The sequence below is a fragment of the Gopherus flavomarginatus genome, chromosome 3 (genome assembly GCF_025201925.1).
Source record: "Gopherus flavomarginatus isolate rGopFla2 chromosome 3, rGopFla2.mat.asm, whole genome shotgun sequence".
In the NCBI taxonomy this organism is placed as follows: Eukaryota; Metazoa; Chordata; order Testudines; family Testudinidae; genus Gopherus; species Gopherus flavomarginatus.
In genome coordinates this window covers 92596676-92623185 of record NC_066619.1, presented here as the reverse complement: position 1 = coordinate 92623185, position 26510 = coordinate 92596676, and the positions used below count along the sequence as shown (strand labels likewise).

Below are 26510 nucleotides of genomic sequence, written 5' to 3'. Positions count from 1 at the left end.
CACTGTGGCTAGCCAACCCCGAAGGCATCGCATGTACAGGCGAGCATTTGCCACCACCAATGTGCAAGCAGTAATATGTCCTAATAGCTGTAGGGAGTCTTGGACAGTAGTCTGTGGGCTGGCACCTATCTGGGTAATAAGGATGCCCCCATTGTGTGGAATCTGTACTGGGAGAGAGATGCAAGACAGGTGATGGAATCGAGGTGGGCTCCAATGATGTTGATTTGTTGGGTAGGTTGTAAGGTAGATTTGGTTTTGTTTATTTGCAGGCCCAAAGGTGCGAAAGCAGTGAAGGGTTGCAAGAGTTGCGTGGTTTGCTTCTAACTGAGTGGGAGACTTGAGGAGATAGTCGTCCAGGTAAGGAAATATGAGGATTCCTTCCCTCGCCCCCGAGATGTATTATTACAACTGCAAGTATCTTGAAGAAGACACGTGGTGTGGTGGAGAGGCCAAATGGGAGGACTCCATATTGGTAATGTTGCACTCCCACAGCAAATCTGAGGAAACATTGATAGGCAAGGTGGATAGAGACATGGAAATGTGTGTCTTGGAGGTCGAGGGTTGAAAACCAATCTCCTTTTTCCAGCATCAGAATCATCATTGGGAGAGTAACCATCTGGAATTTCTGTTTCTTGACGAACTTGTTCAAATGTCGAAGACAGAGGATAGGGCGCCAACTGCCGTTTTTCTTTTCCGTCAAGAAGTAGTGGGAGTAAAATCCTTTTCCTCTGTGTTGAGGGGGTACCTCCTCTATTGCTCCGAGATGTACGAGACACCTTGTACCTCCTGACAGAGGAATTGTTTCATGAAAGGGGTCCCTGAAAAAGGATGGGTAGGAGGGTGCGTGGGAGGTAAGGAGAGGAAGGGGATGGCATAACCCAATCTGATAATTTCCAGGACCCATCTGTCTATAGTGATGGTTTTCCAGTTGGCCAGGAACAGATGCAAATGGTGTCCAAAAAAATGGTTGGTTGGAGTTGGTGCTGGAGACGGTGCGAGGTTTTCTATACCCTTGACCAAGGCTTCAAATTTGTTTATTTGAGTTAGGAGGGTGGGTTGCCGTTGTTTGCAGAGGGCAACATCGTTGGTTCCTGGGCCTATGTCATTGTTTAGGTTGTTGCGTATCATATAGTGTCTGAAAGGTGGATGTTACACAAAGGTATGGTAACACGGCCATTGGTATGGCTGATATCTATATTGTCTCTTCTTTGAGACAGGTGTTTGGATGCCTAAGGATCGGAGTGTGGCATGAGAGTCCTTCATGGAGTGAAGGACCTCATTGGGTTGTAGAGGCAAAGAGCTTGTCTCTATCGAAAGAGATCCCTGACCGTATTCTGTACTTCCTTCGGAAAGGAGGAAGAAGCAAGCCATGAGGCACGCCACATGACAATGGCTGTGGATCTGGCTGCTGCGTCCACAGCATCGAGGGCAGCTTGAAGAGCTGTGCTAGAGATCAATTGGCCCTCAGACACCACTGCTTTAAATTGTCGTTGTTCATCCTCCAACATATCATCGATAAATTGCATTACCTTAGCATAATTTTTGTGGTCATATTTTGCTAAGAGCGCCACATAGTTCACTACTCTAAATTGCAAAGTGGAAGAATACACTTTGCAGCTGAAGAAGTCCAGTCTCTTGTTATCTTTGTCTGAAGGAGTGGAGCAGAAGTGTTGGTATTTGTTTTTCTGTTTGGCCGCATCGACCACTAGCAAATTAGATGAGGGGTGTGTAAATAGAAACTCAGAATCCTTAGATGGGACAAAATATTTGTGGTCCAATCTCTCGCTAGTGGATGTTATTGTAGCTGGGGTCTCCCAAATAGCTTTAGCAGGTTCCATAATGGCCCCATTAATTGGTAGGGCTATTTTGGAGGAGGTCATAGCTTGCAGGATGTTGGTGAGCTCGTGGTGTGTTTCAGGTACGTCCTTCAGGGTAATCTTGAGCTCTTCTGCTACTCTCAGACAACTCTTGAAAGTGACTGAGCTTATCAGTAGCAGGAGGTGGTGGGGGCACCATGGCATCTTGTGGTGTTATTGCTATAGAAGAGGTGTGCGGGACAGTGTCCTCTGTAGGGGTGGCTGCCACTTCAGATCTTATCTGTGTTTCAGTGTAAGCAGGCAGTGGGGAGGGCCTGACAGCTTTCCTCCGGGCAGCCTGTGGAAGACCTGAGTGTGGTGTGGTGTAGGCCCATGGACCCCAGTGTGGCCATTGCTCCTGGGGCATAGGTGGTCCCATTAAGGGATTGCCCTACTAGTGTGGATAGCCTTGAGGATATGGAGCTCATGCTGTAATGCATCTCCCAGTTGTAGGTAACTGAATCTGGGGAGAGTATTGAGAGGAAAACATCTGGTCATCATATTCCTCTTCCTCCGCCTCATCCTTATCCTCCCACACTTCATTAGTGGGGCTTGAAGTGGTAGGGGAGTACTGAAGGCAGGGTGCTAAAGGTCTCTGTGATAGACTGGTGCCGAGAAGAGCAGGAGCATGGGACATGCTTAATTCCTCTGGCTGTAAAAACTGCAGTGGAGCTGACTGACCAGGAATCAGTGCCAGTCTAGCTGGTGGAGGCAGAGTCTGCTGGGGCACAAGCTGGCTCTGTGGAGTAGGAGTCCCCGAGGTAGGCATTGCAAGGAAGGCTGGAGACATCAGGAGGCTCGGTGCTGAGAGTGGTGGCTGCAAAAGCGGCACTGCAAGATCAAAGGATGGTGCCCACCTGCCGCTTGTACTGTTGGCACTGTAGCAGCTCTCAGCACTGTGCTGACAGAAATGGCCAAAGGAGAGCTGAAAGAGATGGGAAACTGGAAGGCCTGAGCCTCAGTACGGTCGGTGCCTGAGGTGCCTGACACATGGAAGGTGACAGGAGAACTGGTTTTAACTGGACTGCAGAGAGGCATCTGGATTCATTCAGTGGTGGTGAACAGCAGAACCCAATCCCAAAAGTCAAGATCAGCTAGAGGATGATAAACATGGGGAAGACAACAAATGCATTCTATATGCATAGTTCCAACTGCTTTTTCTAGAATAGAACTTTGCTGGGAAAGCAGCAATATCTGGGCAGCTCTAACAAATGGCACAGCATAAGATGACCATATTTTTCCACTTTAGCAAGTTATTCCTACTACTGAACAACATGTGCTCCTGACTCACAAGGGATTCCTAGTAAAATCATGCAAACCAATCTAAATTTTGTTCCTTGTTATTCACAATACAAGTTTCATTTAAAAAAAAAAAAAAAAAGAGAATTTCTCCAGAAGTGCCACTGCTGCTCTAAGTCACAATTTCTAAGACATCACATCAGCTGGTTTCATATGGAGATTGCTCCTTAACTCAATGCCTCCAAAAATTCTCTCCAGGCTTGCTGTGTAAATGTTAGTTTTGGTCTGATTCACTCTCTCCGCCTTCAATTACTCACACACAATTACAGATTGATGTCTTTGAAATGTTTTTTCCTATGAAAAATGGCTTGTTTTCCCTCCATGGAAGTTTCCATTTTTTCTGAATATTTTTGGGGGAGTTCACATCAAAAATCCAAACCCAAAATTTACCTTTCATTTTTTTGGCAACCAAAACTGGCAAAATTTCAGCCTTTCAGGAAATTTTTTTTTCAAATAAAACCTATATTTTTCACCAAAATAGATGACATTTTTCATACTGCAGGAAAAATATGACAATTTATTTATTCATTTTTGTCAACATATTTTATGGAGGAAAAAACACATTTTCTGACCAACTCTAATTACAGGGCTTACAAAGCTTGAAACGATGCAGATACTTTGTGCTGGACCGGGTCCTTATTCTACTTAGTCTCTATACCCACCTCTGATGTTAACCTGCATTCGCTCCTTAGCTGTAGAGAAGGCGTTCAAAGAAGGCAGACTAAAGAAGAAATGTTACTGGACAAATGATCGCCTCCTTTAAAATTGGACAAGACAAAACCCTTCGTCTGAGGTTCACCTGCTGAAGGGATCTGCTCACAATCTCTTGACAGGAAAGTCTCTCACTCCCAATAGGCAAATGAGTCTATGTACTGAGACCAACACAGCTACCACAACACTGCAAACAATCTGCCTATGTCAATCAGAATTGAAATGGAAGCCCGTTAATCCAGACTGGTGCTTATGGTTTGTTTTTTTTAAACCTTCCGTAGATTTACAATAGTCATTTAAATACATGCTGAAGATATTGAGGGTTTTACTGACCTCTGAAAAGTGCAAAGTGAATTGTGGTTGATGTTTGTTCCCCTAAATGCAGTTTATATTAGAATGGGCATGTTAAGTAAAATGATCATAAGAATGTAAATTCATTCTCTATCAGACATTTCTGATAACTGTCTGGTATTACTATGGCAACATAGGCTGGGCAGTAGCTATACAGCTTGGATACCTCTAATACCAGCAATAGAAAGAATTTTCAGTGTTAAAGGGAAAGATCTTTACATTGATCTAGTTCTTTTCATCCTCAATGATACAAACATGCTTTACAAAGTGATACACAAACTAAATACAAAGATCACTTCATTCACCACTGAAATGCAGCCATCTCTAAATATGAGCCACTTGTTTTGTTAAATATGAAAGCTGTTGAATTACAAAACAAACCACTACCAAAACAGCTGTTTTTATAAGACATGCCAACATTAGCATAGAAATGTCTGGAACTATTGGAGTTAGGGGTATCTGCCCTGCAAAATCAGGATGAATGTAAATAATATTTAGTAGTAAGGTAACAGCCAGCTGAAATTGCAGGAGTAAGTCAGACGGGCAGAATGAAATTTTGGTAATTAATACATTTAATTAGATAAATGAAAACAATCAAAAGCTATATGAATATATTTAAACTGACTGTACTTAAATGATTCCCATGTTAAGATTGTCCTTCTAATACCTCAAAGTCGTCATTCTTCTCAAAAGAAAGATACTCCACAAACACTGGATTTCTTATATTTATCTTCAACCAGATAATTTTTTTTAATTGTAATAAATCTTAAAAGGTACAACTGTGCATATATCAGTCTAAAGAGAGGTGCAATATATTCAAAAGTTTATCATAATAGTTATTGCCTCGTTCCCCTAAACAATAACCAGAAAGTAAAACCAAAACTAAAAGATCAACCAATTATTTGCTTTTTCTATAAAATGAAATGGCCTATTCAATCTACATTCTCAAAATCTAAAAGGTAAGGTGTAGAAGCTAATACAGTAGCTGAGAACTGAATTAGATTCACAGCCTTTTCAAGAATTTGCTTCTGATGTCTTTAAAGGAGATTCCTTCTTCTCTACCAAATTCAGCTCTACCTTTGGCTGGGAGATTATGTTATCAAAGAGAGAACTGGAGAAAAGCAAATGCTCTTCAACAAGCATTGAACTGGGTCTCTAGAGAGGTATACATTTCCTTAAGATTTTCAGTTCCCATCAGAACAGTCTCTCAAAGACCATTAAGGTACAATTGGAGCACTGGAAAAAAAGAATGCTTCCCAGTAGTCTCACTATCTCACTGCAAATTCTCTTGCCTCTAAAACATACAATGGCAAAATTATGTTACTTATTTCTTCTCTATAAGTCATCAGGCAGTTATTGATCAGTGTTAAAAGAAAAAGCCTCAAAACATTTGTGCAAAAATTTACATTCAGCACAGACAGTTATTTAAAAGTCTTTTTTCCCCAAGGGAGATATTTTAGTATCATTTGAAAAAGAATGTCTTTGCTTGAGACTGCAATTTACTAACGGTAAGGGATCCTTTCCAGCCTGTCCACTTGCTGCATCAAAAATGTTTGCTGTTGTGTTAAGATGAATTATCCTCCTGCAAAACCCTCCTTAAAACTCTCCTCTGCCAAAATGCCTGGAAAAAACGTAACAGTTAGGTTAGTGGCATGCTGATACTTCTGCTATCATGCTGACCAACAGGGCCAGCGCTTCCATTTAGGTGACCTAGGCGGTTGCCTAGGGCACTAGGATTTGGGGGGGCAGCATTTTGCCACCCTCGGCGGCAATTCGGCAGTGGGGGGTCCTTCCGCGCTCCGGGTCTTCGGCAGCAATTCTGTGGCGGGTCCTTCACTCACTCCGGGACCCGCTGCCAAAGTGCCCCGAAGACCGGGAGCCACGGAAGGAACCCCCACCGCAGAATTGCCGCCAATGACCAGGAGCGCGGAAGGACCCCCGCCTAGGGCGCCAAAAACCCTGGCGCTGCTCCTGCTGACCAACATTGTCTCATTGTTTCCTTGTACTTCCCCATCGGTTGTCTCTTGTCTTGCACTTAGACTATAAGCTTTTGGGGGCAGGAGCGGTCATTTTGTTCTGTGTTTATATAGCACCTAGCACTATAGTCCATGAGTAGATGCTATGGTAATATAAATACGTAAAAAATAACAACAAACAAGAATAAGATATTTATTTTCCATGTGAGAAATATAAAAACAGAGATTATTAATCAACATCTGGTGTAACAGAGAGCCTTCATTTTCATTTATAGGCATTCATGCAAGTGTACTTTCCAGTCAAACTAGCAAAAAATGCCAAACCCCTTCAGTCTTGAAAAGGAAATTTGAGTATCACAACTCGAGCAGTCTCAGTTCTTCTCATATGTCTCATCTCAGGGAATCCTGGCTGTCAGCTAGTGGTCAACAGCTACTGGACTATAAAAATGGTAAATCCTCCATTAGAAAGTCATATGATACACCGTATGGTTTACAAGGAATGTGTGACTTTGAACAGAGAGCAATCATTTTGATTCCAGTAAAAACATTTGTGATGCTCAGCATTATTGTTCTGTCCTTTAAAGTGAATGCAGATAATGGAGATACTGTAAGTGAATCAGCAATAGGGAAAACATTTAGAAATGGCATATATTCTTTCCTCTGTAAAACAAGCTGCTTAAAGTCAAACAGTAAGAGCTGCATCTCTAGTTGGACCAAACAACTACTATGGCCTTAGTAGCCCAAGGAAGCAGAGTCAGTTAATGTAATAGAAAACATACAGTCTGGTTAAGGGACTACAGAAGGAACTACAGTAATAGAGAAAAAAGGGAATTAACTGTTGAGTTGTTTGTCTTATAGAGGGGATGTTGAGTCAGACAGGACCAACCTTGCATAGCTTCAGGGTATTGGATACATGGCACCGAAAAGGGCATACTCAGAGGGTGAGAACAGTTAACCATTGGCAGATTGGTATGTATGAAAATTAATTTTAAAAGCTTAAAAAGAGAGGGTCAGAACAAAGATTCATTACAATGGTTCAGAGAAACAAAGACCTTTTACATAAAGTCCATAAAATTGAAGGATATCAGAATTTCACCCAGCTATTTCATACAGGGAAAAGCAAAAGTCTTCTCTTAGCAAAATAAAAGAAGAGTGACATTCATTGAAACCAAATACTAACCTGCCTACCCTAGACACACACCGCTCCTGGAAGGGGTCAATGGACCCCTGTGGGAGCACATGGCTCCGCATGCTGCTCCTCTCTGAAAGGCACCACTCCCACAGGTCGCCCAGCCAATGGGGGCTGCAGGGGCAGTGTTTGCAGGCAGGAGCAGTGCACAGAGGGAGACCCCTGCCCCTGCCCCCACTCCTGGGGCCACGCTGGCTGTTTCTGTGAGACATGTGGGGCCAGGGAGCCTGTCTTAGCAGCAGCACCACTGCGCTGCCAGAGATCACAATTGATTAGGATATCCTCTACTATCGACTAGTCGGTGACCCCTGCAGTAAGTGATCACCTGTGAAAAATCTGCTGCAAGTGACTTGTCTAACATTACACAGAAACTCTGTGACTGAGGTGGAGATAAAATCCAATTCCCCAAGGCAGCATTCAACTGCCTTAATCATGATCATGCCCAGAGGAGGTCCATCCTGTGCAGTGAATGAGGTAAGGAACTTGTGGAAAAAATGTGATCATGTAATTACAGTTTGTATCATAATACATATACACAAAGCAACCTTACTTCTGGCATTTCCTATCTTGAGTGTTTGACTTTGCAACCTTAATAGTGTTTTTAATGTGGGTTTTGTGTGTGTAATTTTGTAGGCTTTTTTAAAAAGCGAAATGAAAAAAAACAACCACAAATTCCATCATGCGGCATCGTGTTGACATCCACAGGGATCATCAGCAGGACTGGAACCTTTACGTCCATAACACAGATCTCTGCCACTCGAGCTAAAAGATAGCAATAGTAGGCTGTAATCTCCGATGTGGAACAGAGCTTTCAGAACCTTTGCTAGTGGGTTTCACAGATATTTGCTGACAGCAGAGGAATGCTGAGACTCAGAAATCTTGGGATCCATTGGGGAGGGGAGTGTGCTCTAGTGAGCAGAAACTTCTCTGCCTGTTTCCCCAAAGCGTGACTTCTTCTACCTTGTCCTCTTCAACTTGACCCAGTCCTTGTTCTCTCTCTTCCTTCTCCCAGTCCCTGTCTCCTCACATAACCAGTCCCAGTCTCCACTCCTAAGGGTCTATCCTCATCAGATCTGTCTCTTCTCCCTTTTCCATGCCTCACTGGTTCCCAGTCCCAGTCTCCCACACCAGACTCCCCATCCCAGTCTCCATCCCACGCTGTGGCTCGTCATCAGTGACAGTCTTACTCAGGCCCCTGCAGCCTGAGGATGGAACAAGATCAATGCGGACAGAATATCTGGGGAATTTAGTTATTAAAAATCTAAGAAGTATGTAGTGAGCATGTGGAAATGGTGACTTTTCGAAGGCTTACAATTAGCCAAATTTAGGCAGATTTTCACATTGTCAGCAAAAAGCAATAAAAAGGCCAACCTGCTGCCAAATGTCAAGTTTCTGCTCCAAACTATAGGGGTGATAGAGCTTTTCAATTAAAAGTAGGGCTGTTGATAATCGCATGAGTTAACTGCGACTAAACAAAAAAATGAATCGTGATTAATCGCATTGGTAAACAGTAAAATACCAATTAAAATGTATTAAATATTTGTGGATGTTTTTCTACATTTTCAAATATATTATTTTAATTATGATGCAGAACACAAAGTAAACAGTGCTCACTTTATATTTTTATTACAAATATTTGCATGATAAATGATAAAAAAATAGTATTTTTCAATTCAGCTCATACAAGTACTGTAGTGCAATCTCTATCATGAAAGTGCAACTTACAAATGTAGGGTTTTGTGTTACATAACTGCACTCTAAAACAATGCAAAACTTTTGAGCCTACAAGTCCACTCAGTCCTACTTCTTGTTCAGCCAATTGCTAAGACAAACAAGTTTGTTTACATTTTTGAGAGATAATGCAGCTCACTTATTTACAATGTCACCTGACAGTGAGAACAGGCGGTTGATGGCACTTTTGTAGCCAGCACTGCAAGGTATTTACATGTCAGCTGTGTTCCCTGTAAGCTGCGTGCTTGGGTGGCTGCCCAGAAGAGATTCAAGCACAGCGTGCACATCACATGCCCCTCCCCCCGCTGCTTTGAAGCCATGTTACTCTGTCTTGCAGCTGCAGAGTGGGGTGAGGGGAGAGTGCTGATGTCAGGGTGTCCCTCTCCCCTCACCCCTGTACCCTGTCTCCCCAGAGCAGGGGAGGACACAACAGGGCCCAGGACAGAGCAAGAGAGCATTCAGTGAGTGCCTTAAAGAGGCAACGCACGGCATCTCAGAAACTTCCCCAGCAGCCAGAACACACAGTGTCTGTGTCACACACAGTCCCTTTCACATTCACTTCCCAACATATACTTGTATCATTGTTGTTGGTACTTTCTTGGTACTTCCTAAAATGCACATATATTCTCTGTAATTTTATTCTTTCAAAGTGTGTTATTTTCGTGTTTTGATTGGTCTATGCATTTCATAATTTATATTTCTCTTACACTTAAATTTATTTCTTTGAGTAGTGAATTCTGAAGTGCCTGACCTGTCCTGGCTGGAGTAATTATCCCTACAGTAACTTTTTAAATATATATATTATATCTAGGTTTTTTGTTTCTACTGGTGGCTCACATCCACACTTACCTCGGTGCACATAAATTTATTCCACACATGAATGGAAAATATTGGAGGGAAGATTGCACGCTGGATATGCTAAACATTCATATGCCCCTTCATGCTTCAGCCACCATTCCAGAGAACATGCTTCTATGCTGCTGGTGCTCATTAAAAAAATAACGCATTAATTAAATTTGTGATTGAACTTCTCAGGGGGAGAATTATAGGTCTCCTGCTCTGTCTTACCCACATTCTGCCATACTTCATGCTATCCTATATGTCATCCAAGACTGATATAACGTAATGACCCAGCACATGTTGTTCATTTTAAGAACACTTTCACTGCAGATTTCAGAAACACAAAGAAGGTATCAATGTGAGATTTCTAAAGATAGCTACAGCACTTGACACAAGATTTAAAAATCAGAAATGCCTTCGAAAATCTGAGAGGGATAAGGTGTGGAGCATGCTTTCAGAAGTCTTAAAGGAGCAACACTCCGATGCGGAAACTAAAGAATCCGAACCACCAAAAAATAAAATAAAACTTCTGCTGGTGGCATCTGACTCAGATGATGAAAATGAACATGTGTTGGTACACACTGCTTTGGATGGTTATCGAGCAGAACATGTCACATGGTAGTCAAAGCATGAAGGGACATATGAATCTTTACCACATCTGGCACGTAAATATTTTGCAACACCAGCTACAACAGTGCCATGCAAATGCCTGTTCTCACTTTTAGATGACATTGTAAACAAGAAGAGGGCAACATTATCTCCTGTAAATGTAAACAACCTTGTTTGTCTGAGCAACTGGCTGGACAAGTAGGATTGGGTGGACTTCTAGGCTCTAAAATTTTACCTTGTTTTATTTTTGAATGCAGTTATTTTTTGTAAATAATTCTACATTTGTAAGATCAAACTTTCCTGATCAAGAGATTATACTACAGTACTTGTATTAGGTTAATTGAAAAAAAAATTGTTTTTTCAGTGCAAATATTTGTAATAAAAAATATAAATTGAGTTGTATACACTTTGTATTCTGTGTTGTAATTGAAATCAATATATTTGAAAATATAGAAAATATCCAAAATATTTAAATAAACGGTATTCTTATTAACAGCACAATTAATCATGATTAATTTTTTTAATTGCTTGATAGCCCTAATTAAAAGGTTATCAGAATTTTTTTTTTAACATGGGCAGAACCAATGTCCTTTTCCCTACTAGCCTTATTCCCTCAAGTGGCTGGGCCAGTTTGGCTGAAGTTCTCCAAAATAAATGCAGTCTTAGGCAAACACTCAACATGGAAAATTTGAGCCCAAATGCTTAACGTCTGGCACAGATACAGCAACTGAAAACAGAAACTTTAACAGGAATTGTCAAGCAACAGTGCTACAAGGCCTGCCTATGAAATATAGATATATATTAACTAAGAGCTTGTCTACACTAGCAATCTACAGAGCTGAAACTTTCTCACTCAGGAGTGTGAAAAAACACCCCCTTGAGTGCAGCAAGTTTCAGTGCTGTAAAGTGCCAGTGTAGACAGTGCCCCAGCACTGGCAGCTGCACTCCCAGCGCTGGGAGCTACACCCCAAATGGAGGTGGTTTTGTTAGAGCACTGGGAGAGCTCTCTCCCAGTGCTGCGCCGCGAACATACAAGGCACGTTAAAGTGTAGTGCTTTAGCATTGCCAGTGTAGACTAGCCCAAAGTCAGGAATGCCTTATGTTTCAGCAAGGAAATACATCTGTTTCTCTCTTATAACATCTGGCATATTGTACTGTCTTAAATGCCAGAGCTGCTTGTTGAAGGCAATATTGGAATTATAAACTATGTTGCTATTTGTACATAAAAATAATGAAAGCAGTAAAAAAAATTAAATGACACTTGGATATGAGTCATAAAAAATTTGTGATCTGTGACTGTTATTCACATACCATACCTGAGCTGAGAGAAATGGCTTGATCTTGCAAACCTCATGAGTAGCCTTGCTTCACGCATAAGCAATGCCTGCTTGATTGAGTAAGGATTTGCAGAATCAAGTCCTTAGGATGTAAACTTGGAGACAATTTTAGTACAGCATTTAATAATAAAAAAAAATGAAAACCTTTCCCATGGTTATTTTATTCCATTTCAACTGCATATATACCAGGACTTTACAAAGGTACATTGAATTACTCAATTGTGTTTAACAAAAAATAATCATGGGTTGAAAACAGAGCACTGCAATTCTGTTTCATTAAAACATTGTTAGATTTACAAACATGATGCTATTTCTTCTTTTCAGGCCCTGATTCAAGAGGATATCCTTATTCAAGACAGCATTTAAATATGTACTCAAAGTTAAGCATTTCCTTACATGCTATACTGAACAGGACATGGACTTAAGCACATTTAAGTGCTTTCCTGAATCGGAAATGTCTATATGCATTTATTGGTACTGCTCCTCCAGCTATATTCCCTCACTCTGCAGTGCAGCCAGCCCCATAAGTTGTCCTTTTGCTTTATTGGTTTATCAGTCATAAGTTGCTGCTAAGGGCAGAGACCTCATCTTCCAATTGTCAATTTGTATATTTCTACTACTGGAAAGGGTGCGTATCTCTACAATGCTATATAAATAATAAATAGCTGGAGCTGAGGTCTGTTAAAGTTTGATTGCAGTGATTCCAAACCCTAACGGTATAACAATTTTAATTACAAAAAGCTATGTTAAAGCTAGGTTTTAGTTGCACAAAAATAGGCAATTTCTTAGCTGAGTTTCTTTCTGCAACTTTAAATCTGCCCCTTTTGTGAATATGCAATTAAAAGCCCCTACTGTAATATATCATGTACAACTTGCAAAATTTTACTCATGCACTAGAATGAGGATTTTTCTTGTAATTGTTTCTGGTATAAAAATATTATTCATGTTTTCACTCATCAGTCATCCTTGTAAAAGGCACTGTAAAGGCAAAAACACGCTCTGGAGAGGGAGAGGCCAGAAATCCAAAAGGCTTTGAAACAAAAAGCAAGGGGGTGGGAGGTTTATCTTTTTAAAACTAAGTGCAACTGTTAGCCTGACATTAATGGTAGGAGCTCCAGTTTTAAGAGGGTCAGAAAGATGTTTTTTCTATGCAAAATGTTCATCCTCTTCAGATTCTTTTTCAAGCAGCAGCAAATTATACTCTGGAGCATGAATGTCCCCAGGCCCAACAGACCTGGTTGGTACAAGTCCAGGAGGATCAGAAGTCACATTTATCAGTATCTCTGCCTCCCATCACTCTGCCAGTCAAGGCAAAATTTAGAGTTAGGGCTCAATCCTCCAAGGAGCTGAGCACCCTCAATTCCCATATACTTCAGCAGGAGTTGAGGATACTTAAAACCTTGCATGGGTCTCAGAATCCTACAGGATCAAACCTTAAGAGGGAGTCCCGAATCCTTTAAGTCATAAGTCTCCTAAGGGTCATCCCTGTTTGCTTCTCCTCGGCCATGTAAGCTGCATGCTCAGAAATATGACAGTGCTCCACATTCAAGTCAGACAGCTGGAGATCAAACAGCTTTGATTTATTTAAAGAACCATTCACCAAGTCCCGCTAATGCCTAACGCATCTTAAATCTAGCAACATCTACTTTGCTTCTAGTATTCAGTTACAAAAATTGCTCCTTCTCATAGGTATGCCACGTTTCTAAAGAGCCTTTATTTGTGATGACATGAAAACCAGAATATCTGTTATGAGGACAGGCCTTCATTTAGCCTCTGGTAAGGTTTGATTCAATTGTTACAGTACCCCTCCCCTATTTACTGAGGTGGACAACTATTAATTAAAATTCACATAACAATTAATCACAGCTCTATAAAGCTGTCGTGTCTCTGCCTGTCACAACCTCTGTATCAGATTTAATTTGTGCAGTCAGGTTCAAAGAATGGTCACACGAAAGGTCACAATTTGATAAAAACCTAACAATATTTTCACTACCACATAAAGAGAGAGAGAAGCAGCACATCGTACATCTGTTCTAATTAATTAGAACAAGCCTTCTCACTGAGTCACCAAGTCATTTGTAGCTGTCACTGTGCATTATCAGCTACTTCCCAGGCATTTCCTTCACTGTTTTCATGTTGCCATCAGGAGACAAATAGTTCCATCATGCCCTGGGATAGAAGAAAAGATGTGCCCAGTTAATGGGCCATGAAAATAATGATATAGGGTTCAGGGAGGAAGCAGATTATTCCAAGCTACAGGGGCCTGGATGATGGAACAATATTCTGCAAAAGTGAGAAATCCTGATTTGTATTAACTCATTTAGACTTGCATTAAAAATAAAGGGGCTGATTCACTTTCACCAGTGGAAATCAAGAATGCTCCTTTGAAGTCAGCAGTACAACACAGGTTAAAATCAGTGAGAACAGAATCAGACCCAAAGGCCTGCCCTTTACATCAACAAATATATCACCCAAATGCCTTGGTTACAAAACCTTGTAACCTATCATCAGATTTTTTGTAAGCACTGGCTGATTGATGAACTCCTGATTCATTGGTTATCTGCCTATTATTCTTATCAGAGGAAAAAAAAATCAGGAATCTGGATTTTATAGCATCTATCAAGTGAAAGACATGCTAATAAAATACATCAACAAGATATAAAAACTGGTAAGATTAATGCTTTTTCTGATTATTTGTCAAAGTATACAAGTTTTCATTCTGCCATTACTGAGAATGTGATGACATCAAAAAAACAGAATGTCGCACTTTCCCAATAACAATCAACTTTCAACATATTCTCAATGTCCACTACACACAACAAAAGTAAGGGCTTGTTTTCTTGACCTTTACCTCCACTTGTGCACACACACACTCCTGTGCATTTATTTTTCTAGCACTGGAACTTGAATAGATTAGGTTAGATCAGACAAACATGTCAGTGATGTGTTTCAAGAATTTGTGCGCACACATGATGGAATCTATCATTTCTGTGTGCAGGCATTAGTGTTGAGAATATGCATGCACGCATTGTGTGTGCACGCACACAAGATTGCACATGTATAAATGGAGGCCAAGCTGAGGTCCCGGTGGAAGTCAGGGCCTAAAACAAAATGTAAAACAATTTTGGTAAACAAGTTTATAGAAGAATGTTTGAGTACAAGATGCATTGAATTAATACATCCTGCTTCCCTCATCATTTTTCTGCAAGCTGTTTAAGGGAGTAGTCCATTCTTGCACAAGAGTTTTGACCAAATTCTTTTCTCTAACACACAGACCATCACTGAAATCAATGAAAGTCCTGTGACTTTGGGAATCTATTTGTAAGAGAGGTTTTAAAGAGACATCGTTTGGAAGAGAGGTTTTAAAGTCAAAACAATATTTATTGAAAAAAAGAGAACGTTTTTGCCTTCTCTTTGGAAACTGTTTTAGTTTAAAAGTTAAACATGGCTCCAGAATGCTTCACTCATGAGGTATCTTTATGTCACTTAAGGTATGGTCCTGACAAAAAAGAGATACAAAACAAATATATAGGCTTTGGGAAGGGAAAAAAAGGCAGGGGAAACAGGATAATGCTGGCACTGTTACTTGCACGGAGGTGTAACCATATTTTATTAGATGTCCTGAACATGCCAGCTATTGCTGAGAGTGTCACCGAGTTGTGTTCAAGGAGTAAAAAAAACCAAAAACCACCTGAAACACTTAAACTGTTTATCACACAGGCAATATTTAAAGCTTTATCTGAAAACTTTCAGTTTCAAAGTTGTTTGGGTTTTTGTTGCTTCCATTCCCCACCCCTTTATGGTAAAAGTGATACTGCTGCATAGAAAGAGACCATCTAGCTACCCAGCTAAATACAGTAATTATTTAGTTAAGAAATACAATCCAAAAGCAAGTAGAGCTAGTTGAAGTCTTAATTCCTGAATTCTTAAACAACAACAATCATTCTTACTCCTCTGTGTAAACAAACAGTTACAGTGAAAGTTACAGAAATAGCATGCAAATCACATTCTGTTCAGGTCACTACATTGCCTTTCACTGCAGTTTGTAGAAACAAAGTTTTTTAACGTTACAAAATTTCACCCCACTGTTACTGTCATGTCCTGTCACATCAGCTTGAAGAAATTCCTATTAGTTCTTGACAACTTCAAGTGTATACAATGCACTGTGGATTATAAACATTATGTAATGTAATCAATCTATTTTTCTTTACTTTTTTCCATGTCATATTCATCTTCCACTTCAACCACTGCTCCTTTCCTCTAACCAGGAAGACAAGAGCACAGTTGCCTTTCTTACTACTATCCATGTTATTCTTATATGCAATGTTGTTGTAGCTGTGTTGGTCCCAGGATATGAGAGACTAGGTGTGTGAGGTAATATCTTTCGTTATACCAACTTCTGTTGGTGAGAGAGACCTGCTTTTGAGCTTACACAGAGCTCTTCTTCAGCTCAAAAAATGTTTCTCTCTCTCACCAACAGAAGTTGGTCCAATAAGATATATTACCCCATCCACCTTGTGTTTGGTTATTCTTAGGCAGTCCTGAAGGGGGTATACTTCAGTGCTTGTTCTCCACAGAAACAGGATGCTTCATCTCAAGATCATGTTTAGCTTCTACTAGACTAAGTAGTATTTTAATTTTTGTCTACTCTGGTCCCATATTTAAAGATCAGAAAAGAAGGGGAAAGGGTCCTGAATCTATTCCCCCCCTCAGCTTTCCAAAAAAGTTATTTGAATGCATTTATGCAAAAATCACCATCCTGGCTATTGCTCTGTGTTTGTATGTGCATGCATATCCATAAATACAAAAACACATACATACAAAATCATAGCATTACAGCAAGGGAACAGTTTCAGCTAAGGATGCAAACAAGATGATACTATGTGCAATTTAATACACAATGCAAGTGATCGAGTATCATAAATCTCACTGCAATAACCTCTGCATGGCTACCAAGTTTTCATTTAAAAATGAGATTACGTGAAAGACAACTCTGTAAATCAACAGTAGCAGACCTCATAGTGTAAGCCATGCCCATTTATCAGAGCCATACGTTTCATGCTAACCACATACTATGGTAACAGTTGGCAGCACACATGCAGCAGTCAGTTGTGATTTATAGTGGGTTTTGCATTCCTGTTCATATTTCTAAGCTGACACAGCATTGTCAAATAATGCACCTTTGACAGCATGTATGTATAGAATGCTTATGGGAGAGAACCATAACTTTATGTATATTTAGGGCCCTTCATTTTTGGTTTTTACTGAAAACCTCTGAAAAATTCCCATGTTTTGAAGAACCCAGTATTTGGATTTTTCTAATTTCTACCGAGATTTTGTACCTGCTTGAACTTCATGGACCTGGTGCCATGGCCACTCTTACATTCCCTGCTGACCTCCTCAGCATGCCTGTGCTGGGGAGAGTAAATGCTGGTCAGTGGCTGCTGCCGCAGTTGTCCAGTGGAGGAGCAAGACAGGCAGAGAGATTGCTGAGACCACCAAACACTGCAGTGACAGGCTGCAGGGAGAGGAAGGGTGTACCCTGCAAGTATTGGCCCCCTCCTGGCCCCAGGCTTACCCCTGTCCAGAACCCCTTCCCCCCCCCCCCCACTGCCACTGCATCAGGCACCCCTTCGCTCCCACAAGTTCCAGGAGCATCCTCCCCAACACATGTGCTGCCACCATGGAGCACTGGACATGCCCCTCCTCCCCATACCCTTGATAGCCACTGTGAGCAGCTGGGTCCAGAGATTTATCACTGCCTGGAGAGTAACCCCAGCGCACAGAACTCCCTCCTGCTCCCAGGATGGGAACAGTGGAGGGGATGGAGCTGAGGAGCACCGAGCCACTCTGGAAAAACTGCTGCAAGCCTGTGCCCTCAGGCTTTTGGAATTCACACTGAAGACTCTTATATCAAGTGTAACTGCACAAGTCATCAACAGTGAATTGGTTTAGTTTCAAATGCAGTTTTATTTTTATAGTGTTTAGATACACACAAACTTTTATTGTTCTCTGTTTGTTGTTTTTGTTCTGTCCTCTCATCCCCAATATTAAACCTGATATTCACCTAGAACACTGCTAAGTTAATTTTCCGCACTTATTTTCACCCATTTTTTAATTTTTGAAATAACTATCAATACATTCCTGAGAATTTAAAAAGAAATAATAACCAGAAACCACAAGGCTTATGCATACTGTGTAGAAACAGACACAATTTACAACTGCCTCTTTCACAAGCAGCACTCTAAATTACCTGAATTCATTTTGATGTATTTCAGCAATTTTCCTTTCCAGCTTCTGTGATTGTTTGGGAAAAATCTTGAAGTCGCTAATGTAATTGTCTGGATGTTCATCAGGATCATAATCACCAAGCTCAGCTGGACAGGTTAAAAAACAAAACAAAGCAGCAGAATGAGTTAAATTAAAGAGTAAGTTGATGGAAAACAGAGATAGTGAATGCATGTGTCCTCCTGTAGCTCAACCTCCATGAGCCATTCAGAAAGTTGCCAAATTTAGTAAGAGTTCAATAAACTGTATTTCCAAAGGAAAGCAAACTTGTTGCATTCATAATTAAACTAAGGCTACAAAATATCTGGAGAGATTCATTCTAGTCGTTGAGAAATGTGCATTACTACTAGGGGATTACAAACTCCTCCCCATCCAATAAATTAATTTCAAATTACAGTTTGCACTTTGATTACAAAAGGTAATTGAAAATAATTATTTGGTGATAACATGCTCTGAAAAATATATAGTTAAAACAAACATCTTCCCTTCATCACTCTGTTGACGAGCAATTTAATAAAACAAACCAAAACACTCTGAACTAGATTTTCCTCTCACCTATTCCAATGTAACCACACTGAAGTAAACGAGTTTAATCCTGCCCTAGTATATAAGCACAAAAGCTGTGCTCACTAACATTAGTGAATTTGCACCAGTTTATGGCAATGGTGAATTTGGCCAATTGACTTCAATGGGAGCTGTTGGGTGGTCAGCTCTTTAGAAAATCAGGCCACCTATTTAAGTGCCCAAATATGGATTCAGAAGCCTAGTAGTAGGCACATATTTTCAGCCTTACTGGCCTTTGCTATCAAGCTCTAGGCCTCATTCTGGCTTTGGATATACTGTACATTAGGGACAATACTCCCTAATGCAGCAAAAGCTGCACGTACTAATCCGGAGGCAGAATATAGAGCCTCTTTTTCCAAACCTTTATATACTCCTGCTGATCATACTGATAGGGTTGCCAACCCTCTCGGTTGGCCAGGAGTCTCTCCTCTATCTCCCAGAGGCTATTGAAGCCAAAAATGAGAGATTTTAGGCAGCTAAAAGTACGGCAGCACAGCAGGGCTAATGCAGTCTCCCTACCTGCCCTGGCTCCGGCGACATGTCCAAAAGTGGCTCCTAGGGGGAGGTGGAGACAGGGGTCTCTGTGCACAGCCCACGCCCCAAGCGCCAACTCCACAGTTCCCACTGGCTGGGAACAGGGAACCGTGGCCAATGGGAGCTCTGGGAGTGGTGCTTGCAAGCAGGGGCAGCACAAAGAGCCGTCTGGAAGACTAGGAGTTGCTGCCAAACATGTCACCACTTCCAGAGCCACCAGAGATAAGTGCTGCCCTGATGGAGCCTGCACCTGGAACCTCCTCCCACACCCCAACCCCCTGCCCCCTCTGACACCCTCCACCCTTTGCCGCACCCTAACCCCCTTCCTCGGCCTTGAGCCCCCTCCCACACCCAAATTCCCTCCCAGAGCCTGCTCCCCAAACCCTGTCCTGCGTCCCAACCCCCTGCCCCGGTCTTGAGCCCCCTCCCACACCCAAACTCCCTCCCAGAGCCTGCACCCCGAACCCCCTGCCCCAGACTCAGCCCAGAGCCCGCTTCCACACTCCGAACGCCTTGGCCCCACCGCCCCGCCCAGAGCCTGCACCCCATCCCTGTCCCAGCCCAGTGAAAGTGAGTGACGGTGGAGGACAACGAGTGATGGCAGGCTGGAGCAGGGGCCGGGCTTTGGAGAAGAGGCATGGCAGGGGCATGGCCTTGGGGATGGGGCGGAGCAAGGGTGTTTGGGTTTGTGCAATTACACAGTTGGCAACCCTATATGCTAATCACTCCGGGTTTTTTATAATGTCCTTCACAATAATTTCTAAGGCAAGTAGTAAACAAAATTAGTAAATAACTCAATTTTATTTACTAAGAATAACATAAAAAGGATAAAGAGAAAGAAGTGTCACTTCTAGAAATATTACCTAGATTTTAAGAAGATTATTTCAAAAGAGAAATCAACTGAGCTCTTCTTCCTCATACACAATTGCACCACTCATTCATGTGGGCAAAAAATTGGCATTTACATCACAGTACTACCTCTCTTTTTATATAGGCCTATCCCCTTCTAGGTGTTTGGCCACTTCCTGGCATATGCTAGGGCAAATGTAATTATCAGAGTCCCACAATCTGATGGTAGAATTTGGTGAGGTACTTCCAACACATCACTGCTGCCAAATTACTACAGTACAATGTGTGCACAGATACCCGATATGGAGGCATACAAGTGTCCAGATAGACATCTAACTAGCAATCTGTGTGCGCAATCATATAACTGCCTGCATCAATATAAGAATCCAGTTACATATCCAAGTTTTGCATGTGCACCTTCAGTTTTTCCTCAAAATTTGGCCCTAAAAAGTCAGGTCAGTACAGAACAGCCAGGGAGAACCTATTCTAGCATTTTTAAGTTGGTGTCAGGAATTTCCAGCATCGCCAATATTTCTGGAATGTCTGTCATACTCTGTTTCGCTCATGCCCATTCCTCAGTTAACACAGACACAGGCTACATCTTATAGTGCTCATTAGCTTTTCTAAAACTGACTTAGTACAGCCTTTGATTGGCCACCAAGGAGTAAAGGAAATGAGGATGGTACTCCGATCACCTAGAGACGGAGACCCCATGACTATGGTAATCTACTTGTCTCCCTCTTCCCTGGGGTCCCACTATCATTCAGATCTCTTTTGTTTCAAGGTAGGAAAATGAAATCTGAACCACTGCCCTTGAATCAATTAACTTTTATTTTTTGTTTCATTCATATGGAATTGAACGTTTATATTCAGAAATATAAAGGAACAGAATCTTGATTTCTTTTCTAGGTAGAGCTGAGCACCATACACAAAATACTGTATATTCTCATATAAAAACCTAACTGGATTAGTTTTTTTTTTTCAATGTCCTAATTTGTTGCTGGTTTCTTACACTTCTGAACCCCCTTCATTTTTGAAGCACATGTCAACGTTTAGAGAGAGTGTGACATAAGGACAAATGGCTCACTATTTTTATACCTGATTCTGAAATATGCTTCTAAACCCTTCGCTGTTTATACTGAATACCACTCTCAAGGTGCTGAAATAATTCACAATGTGCTGTGGGTTGTACTTACCTTGGACAATACAGGCACCCAGGTAGGCAGCATCAGAAAACGAGCACAGCAAACGACCATGGAAAATGTCCCTTTTTATTTGTACATACAAAAGATATCTGCAATATATTTTAAAAAAAAAGCACTTTAGAGTAAGAGTGAGGTGGCCCTGTTGTGAGCTTTTTATGTTGTATTTACTTTATCACCAAGACTATCACCGTGGACAACTATTCTGGGTCGTTCACTTGCTGCATGAAAGGCAGTGAAGAGAAATGGGAAGGTAGGTATGATCTGTAATAAAACTAGACTACTGACAAGAAGAGAGCTGTTGACTTCCCTCTAGAAAAATATAATTGGGAAAACAAGAGTGACAGTACTTGACTGTGAGAATGATGAAGAGCACAATATAAGGTGAATCCTATTGTAAATTTAATGTCAAAAATCTATGTTAGCTCAGAGAAAGGGTGTTTGTAGGTATGTCATCCCCTTTCAGAATGTTTATCTGAGCAAACAAACTTCTCAAAACCAGGAAATGAAGTGTAAAAGTTGCTACAATATGCCCCGTTTATTAAAAAACACCTTTATTCTGGCAACCCCACAGTTACTGAAGTATACATGATCTTCACCTCCTTTTACAAGCCATTCACTTTCACCCACAGGATTCTAACTAACACTATTTAAAGGACAAAGTGGGGAGAAGGAGATTGCCCGTGCCACGTTCACCAGAACATCTGGTAGGTCACTGCCTCTTAAGTCACTAGTTAGACTCCGCAAAGTGGGCAGACCATGATGCCAATGCAGGCCACCTCTCTACCCAAATCAGACTGTAATCAGCAATCCCTATGTCCTCATTTACTCCTTGCTCTCCCACAAACTACTGCAACCTCATGATCCAGGAATCACCCAATATCCACAGACTGGCAACCCTGGCAGCACACACATTTATCTCCCATCAGTGGTCAAGCACTGTGCTATCAATTCTAAATCTCCACACTGTGCATCTTGGGAAAATACCACATTACTTCCTGATTGTGGGGCAGATTAGCCACTTGGGTCCACTCCCAAGACTAGTAAAATACAGATTCTCAAACCACCAATTCAAGATTTTTCTACACACATCCTCATGCCCCACGGCCTCCACAGCCAGAACATATCTCCCTGTCCCCGTCCCCCCCTCATCCTCACCACCTGATACAATATTGGTCTCCAGCTCCTCTCCACCCAATAAAAATTTTCGTTAGACCACCTGACTATTCTGCTGTGTTCACAGTAAACCTCCCTATAAAATATATTATAACAGACACCACTTGTAGCAAGCAACATGAATTATTAGATTGTCATTGCACAAGATTACAAAAGTTTATCTAGAAACATCAGTGACAGGGTAATCACAAGGGGAAAGGCGCTGGCACATTCCCTCAAACTACCCAGGTAACCAAAAAGCAGCTGCCTAAAAATTTTTTTTATTGGTGCAAGCACAATTACAATCCTTCCACACTACACATCTAAGCAAGTGAACATGTTCTTGAATACTGATCTCATTTTTGATCCCCCAGGATTTAGTGAATTCCAGAGCACTACCTCGGGTAACGCTTGACAGATTGAGACCATTTTGACTCAAATCATATCAATAGTTTGATCTCTAGCGCCGCACAAAAATCCCCACCTAGAAACTTTTTGAAAAATGACTTTTTTTCAGGGCTCCACAACCCCTGCCTCAAATAACTCAACGTCTGGCTTACTAACCTTATCCTCCAACCTCCTGAGGCCCACACCAAATTTCAAAAGGAATCTGAATAAGCATCTATATTTTAGAGGACTTGGAAAAGTTGATAGTGACAGCTTATACTGTCCTTCTAGGATGTCACCTGATGTACTGGAATTTCACTGAGCCTGCCTGCTCTACTAGCCTGGGCTCCCTCTCCCTGTTTTGTTGAATTATGCTCTCAGGCCTCTGGCAGCACACACATGCAGGTAGGAACGCAGCAGCTGTAGAATCACAAAGCATCTGCAAACAGTTCTCTCTGGGAAGACTCAGCTAGAAAATCACCCAGCACTCAAGTGCTTCCGTCTGGAAAGTACATCCAAAATAATATTGCCTTGCGCTATAGATAAATCTATACAATGTAAGCTCATAAATTTGCCCCCTCCGTCAATGTGGAGGAAGATACAACTTCTCCTTTCTGCCTCCCTCGGTTAGTAATTGCACAAACTGGGTTTTTAATAATAAACAAAAAGAAGTTTAATAACTATATAAGGCAGATTTTAAGTGATTATAAGGGATAGCAAACAGAACAAAGCAGATTACACCAAGCAAATAAAACAAAACATGCATACTAAGCGTAAGATCTTAAAGAGACTGGCTTCAAGAAGTAATTTCTCACACTGAATGTTGTTTTGGGCAGGAGGCAGAGTTTTTGTAGCTTAGAGTTCCAGTTATTTCTCTTTACAGACTAGACTCCTCTGTCTCAGTCTGGACTCAGCCCTTACCTTTCTTTCTCTTTGCTCAATTCCTTTGTCTCTTCAGATACGTTCAGCAGTCTTCCTTCCTGGGCAGGAAGGCAATGGAGAAGAGTCCCGTTTGCCTTACTCCCCAGCCTTAAATAAGATTTACAAAAGGTGGGAATCTTTTGTTTCCCAGACTTGACTTCCCCCTCCTCTTAGTGGTAAATTACTAGAAGTCCAAGATGGTGTTTAGTACCAGGTGACAGAACCACCTGAGCCAGTAGCGTCACAGCTGCATCTCAGGATGCCTCTCAGGAAGGAGAGAGATTAGTATCTTTAAAGTCTTATTGTTTCTTCATAATGGCCCATCAAAGCCGATGGCCTGTTGTCTAGTGGGTGTCTCCCAAATACACCCCCAGTTGTAATTGTTACATAATCAATATTCCTAACTTTAGATACAGAAATGATACATGCATACAAAGTGGATAATCGTATTCAGTAAATCATAACCTTTCCAATGATACCTTACAATATCTGTCCTACATAAAATATATCTTGGGCCACATTCATATCATAAGCATATTTCTATGAAGAATATGGGGTGTAATGTCACACTGAGCTTTAAACAGAAGTTGTGATGCAACCTTAACAGCAACACTATGGTATACACTGGTTAGAATACTCACTTGTTATCTGAAATGCCATCATAAATTGTTAGTTTGTGTGGACCAACCCATTCATTTAAACACTGGCTGCACTATGGAATCTCTCTCTCATAAAACTACATATAGTAGAAACAACATCCATGATGAACACACTGGCTCCTGCTGAAATTCTCTCCTTTAGCTCTACAGAATCTGAGACAAACTTCCAAGCAAAGCTGAGAGGCCTTGAGGCAGAAGTGGGCACTGGGGCACAGGACACCTGGTTGTGAGAGTTTCCCCACCCCTCTTCAGAGCTGGACACATTAGAACAAAACTGAGAAAAACGACAGTCACCTTCTGTTGGCTACACCACAGACCAGCACTGAACACCAGAAGCAAGAAGAGAGGCATTTCTTTAGGGACATTTATCTAAGGGACAGCCACCCAGGAATTCAAGTTCAGTACCACCAGCAGCAACAGATCATCTTGGAGCTCAGCTGCCAGTGCTGAGCTCCTTGCAGCTCCATTTGAGCACAGCTGCAGGAAGCTAATCAGCCAGGAGGGATTTTTGGAAGGTCTATGTACTACTGGAATCCTTCAAGACTTGCACTGATTATGCTTGGTCCACTCCCACCTTCACCTGCATGGGCAACTTATGGAAATGGACCTCCTGGGCTCCTAAGGCATCATTGTCAACAGACATCCTGGCAGAGGTCTCTGTTTACATGTCTAGGTTATCTGGTTATGTATTTACCCCATATAACCTGTGCCAAGCAATCTTGCCTGTAAATCTGTAATGAACTCTAGAATGGAGCATGACTCAAAAGTGTTAAGTCTTCCACCAGTGTGCCTCCTCCTTTCTCCAGAACACAGACTATTGCTAAATATTAAATCAACAGAACATTATATCCCTCTTCAAGCAAATAAAAAGGTCACTTTACAGGAAGTCCCTTTGGTGTCTTACAGTGTTGGATGTTTCCGTAGGAATCTTGTCCCTGAGAGGCTTCATTTACTCTTGCACTGCTCTCTACTATTTATTTTTATCTGTCTCACCGATGTAGCCAATTCTGAGGCAAACAGATCTGCTCTTACACTGCAGGTTAATGGTTTCTGAGTCTGAAGGTGGAGTAAAGTGTGAGATAATACTGGAACCAGCAAATGGTGAGCAGAACTCTGGAGAAGCGGGATTAATCATGCACTAGGCATACTTCTGTTTGAGAACAAAAGGTGTACATGCTTTCAGAATACAGCACAGGAACAGAGATAATTAAAACCACCACCTTCTCTTGTAGTATCAACTGCAGTTGACACACTGACAGCAGTTGATCCCATTAAATTACATTATTGCACACGATGGTCAATAATGTGCTATACGCAGAAATCATCCAAAACTGTAAATTCCTTAGCCAACCACTTACACCTAATAGTGTCCTGTGGCATTTCTCAGGCAAATAAAGAAATTGATGAAGTTAATATACACTGGATTATTTAGTGTTGACTTAGAATTGTATTAACGGAACCAAATGTTATTAAAATAGCAATGTTTTTTGCTAATCACATCACTTTTAATGCAAATGGGATGAGGGAAAAGGCTTGCACTGTAGAAAGAAACACACAGTATTTTCTGCCTTTACTGCTCCTTATGGGGCACAAAACACTGATTGTCTAGGCTCTTCCATGTTGTGTAATATTAATATGCAAATTAGATACAATTAACTTAAGTTTAAACAGAGACTGAAAATGGTTAGGTCATTACACTAATTGAATCTATTTCCCTATGTTAAGTTCTCCTTACACTTTCCCTGGGTCATCTCAATTATCACTTCAAAGGTTTTTTTTTTCCCTCCCTCTCCTGCTGACAATAGCTCATCTCAGTTGATTGGACTCTTTCAGTTGGTATTCATACTTCCACCTTTCCATGTTCTCTGTATGTATAAATATCTCCTGTCTGTGTGTTCCATTCTATGCATCCAAAGAAGTGAGCTGTAGCCCACGAAAGCTTATGCTGAATAAATTTGTTAGTCTAAGGTGCCACAAGTACTCCTGTTTTTTTTTTGCAAATACAGACTAACATGGCTGCTATTCTGAAACCTGTCTCTACTAACAGATTTC

At 41.3% G+C, this 26510-nt stretch overlaps 1 protein-coding gene across 3 annotated transcripts in view; it reads right to left on the bottom strand.

Annotated features, from left to right (window-relative positions):
• FRMD3 (FERM domain containing 3) overlaps window positions 1–26510 on the bottom strand; it is a 210241-nt gene that overhangs the window by 57322 nt on the left and 126409 nt on the right. For 2 of the 3 annotated variants that reach the window (XM_050945811.1, XM_050945813.1), the window contains exons 5-6: window positions 21331–21428; window positions 18153–18276 (exon numbers count right to left, since the gene is read on the bottom strand). The exons of the other annotated variant lie outside the window; for it this stretch is intronic. In XM_050945811.1, the coding sequence (XP_050801768.1) occupies window positions 18153–18276; window positions 21331–21428 (222 nt within the window). The remainder of the gene's footprint in view (window positions 1–18152; window positions 18277–21330; window positions 21429–26510) is intronic. 3 annotated transcript variants of the gene reach the window in all.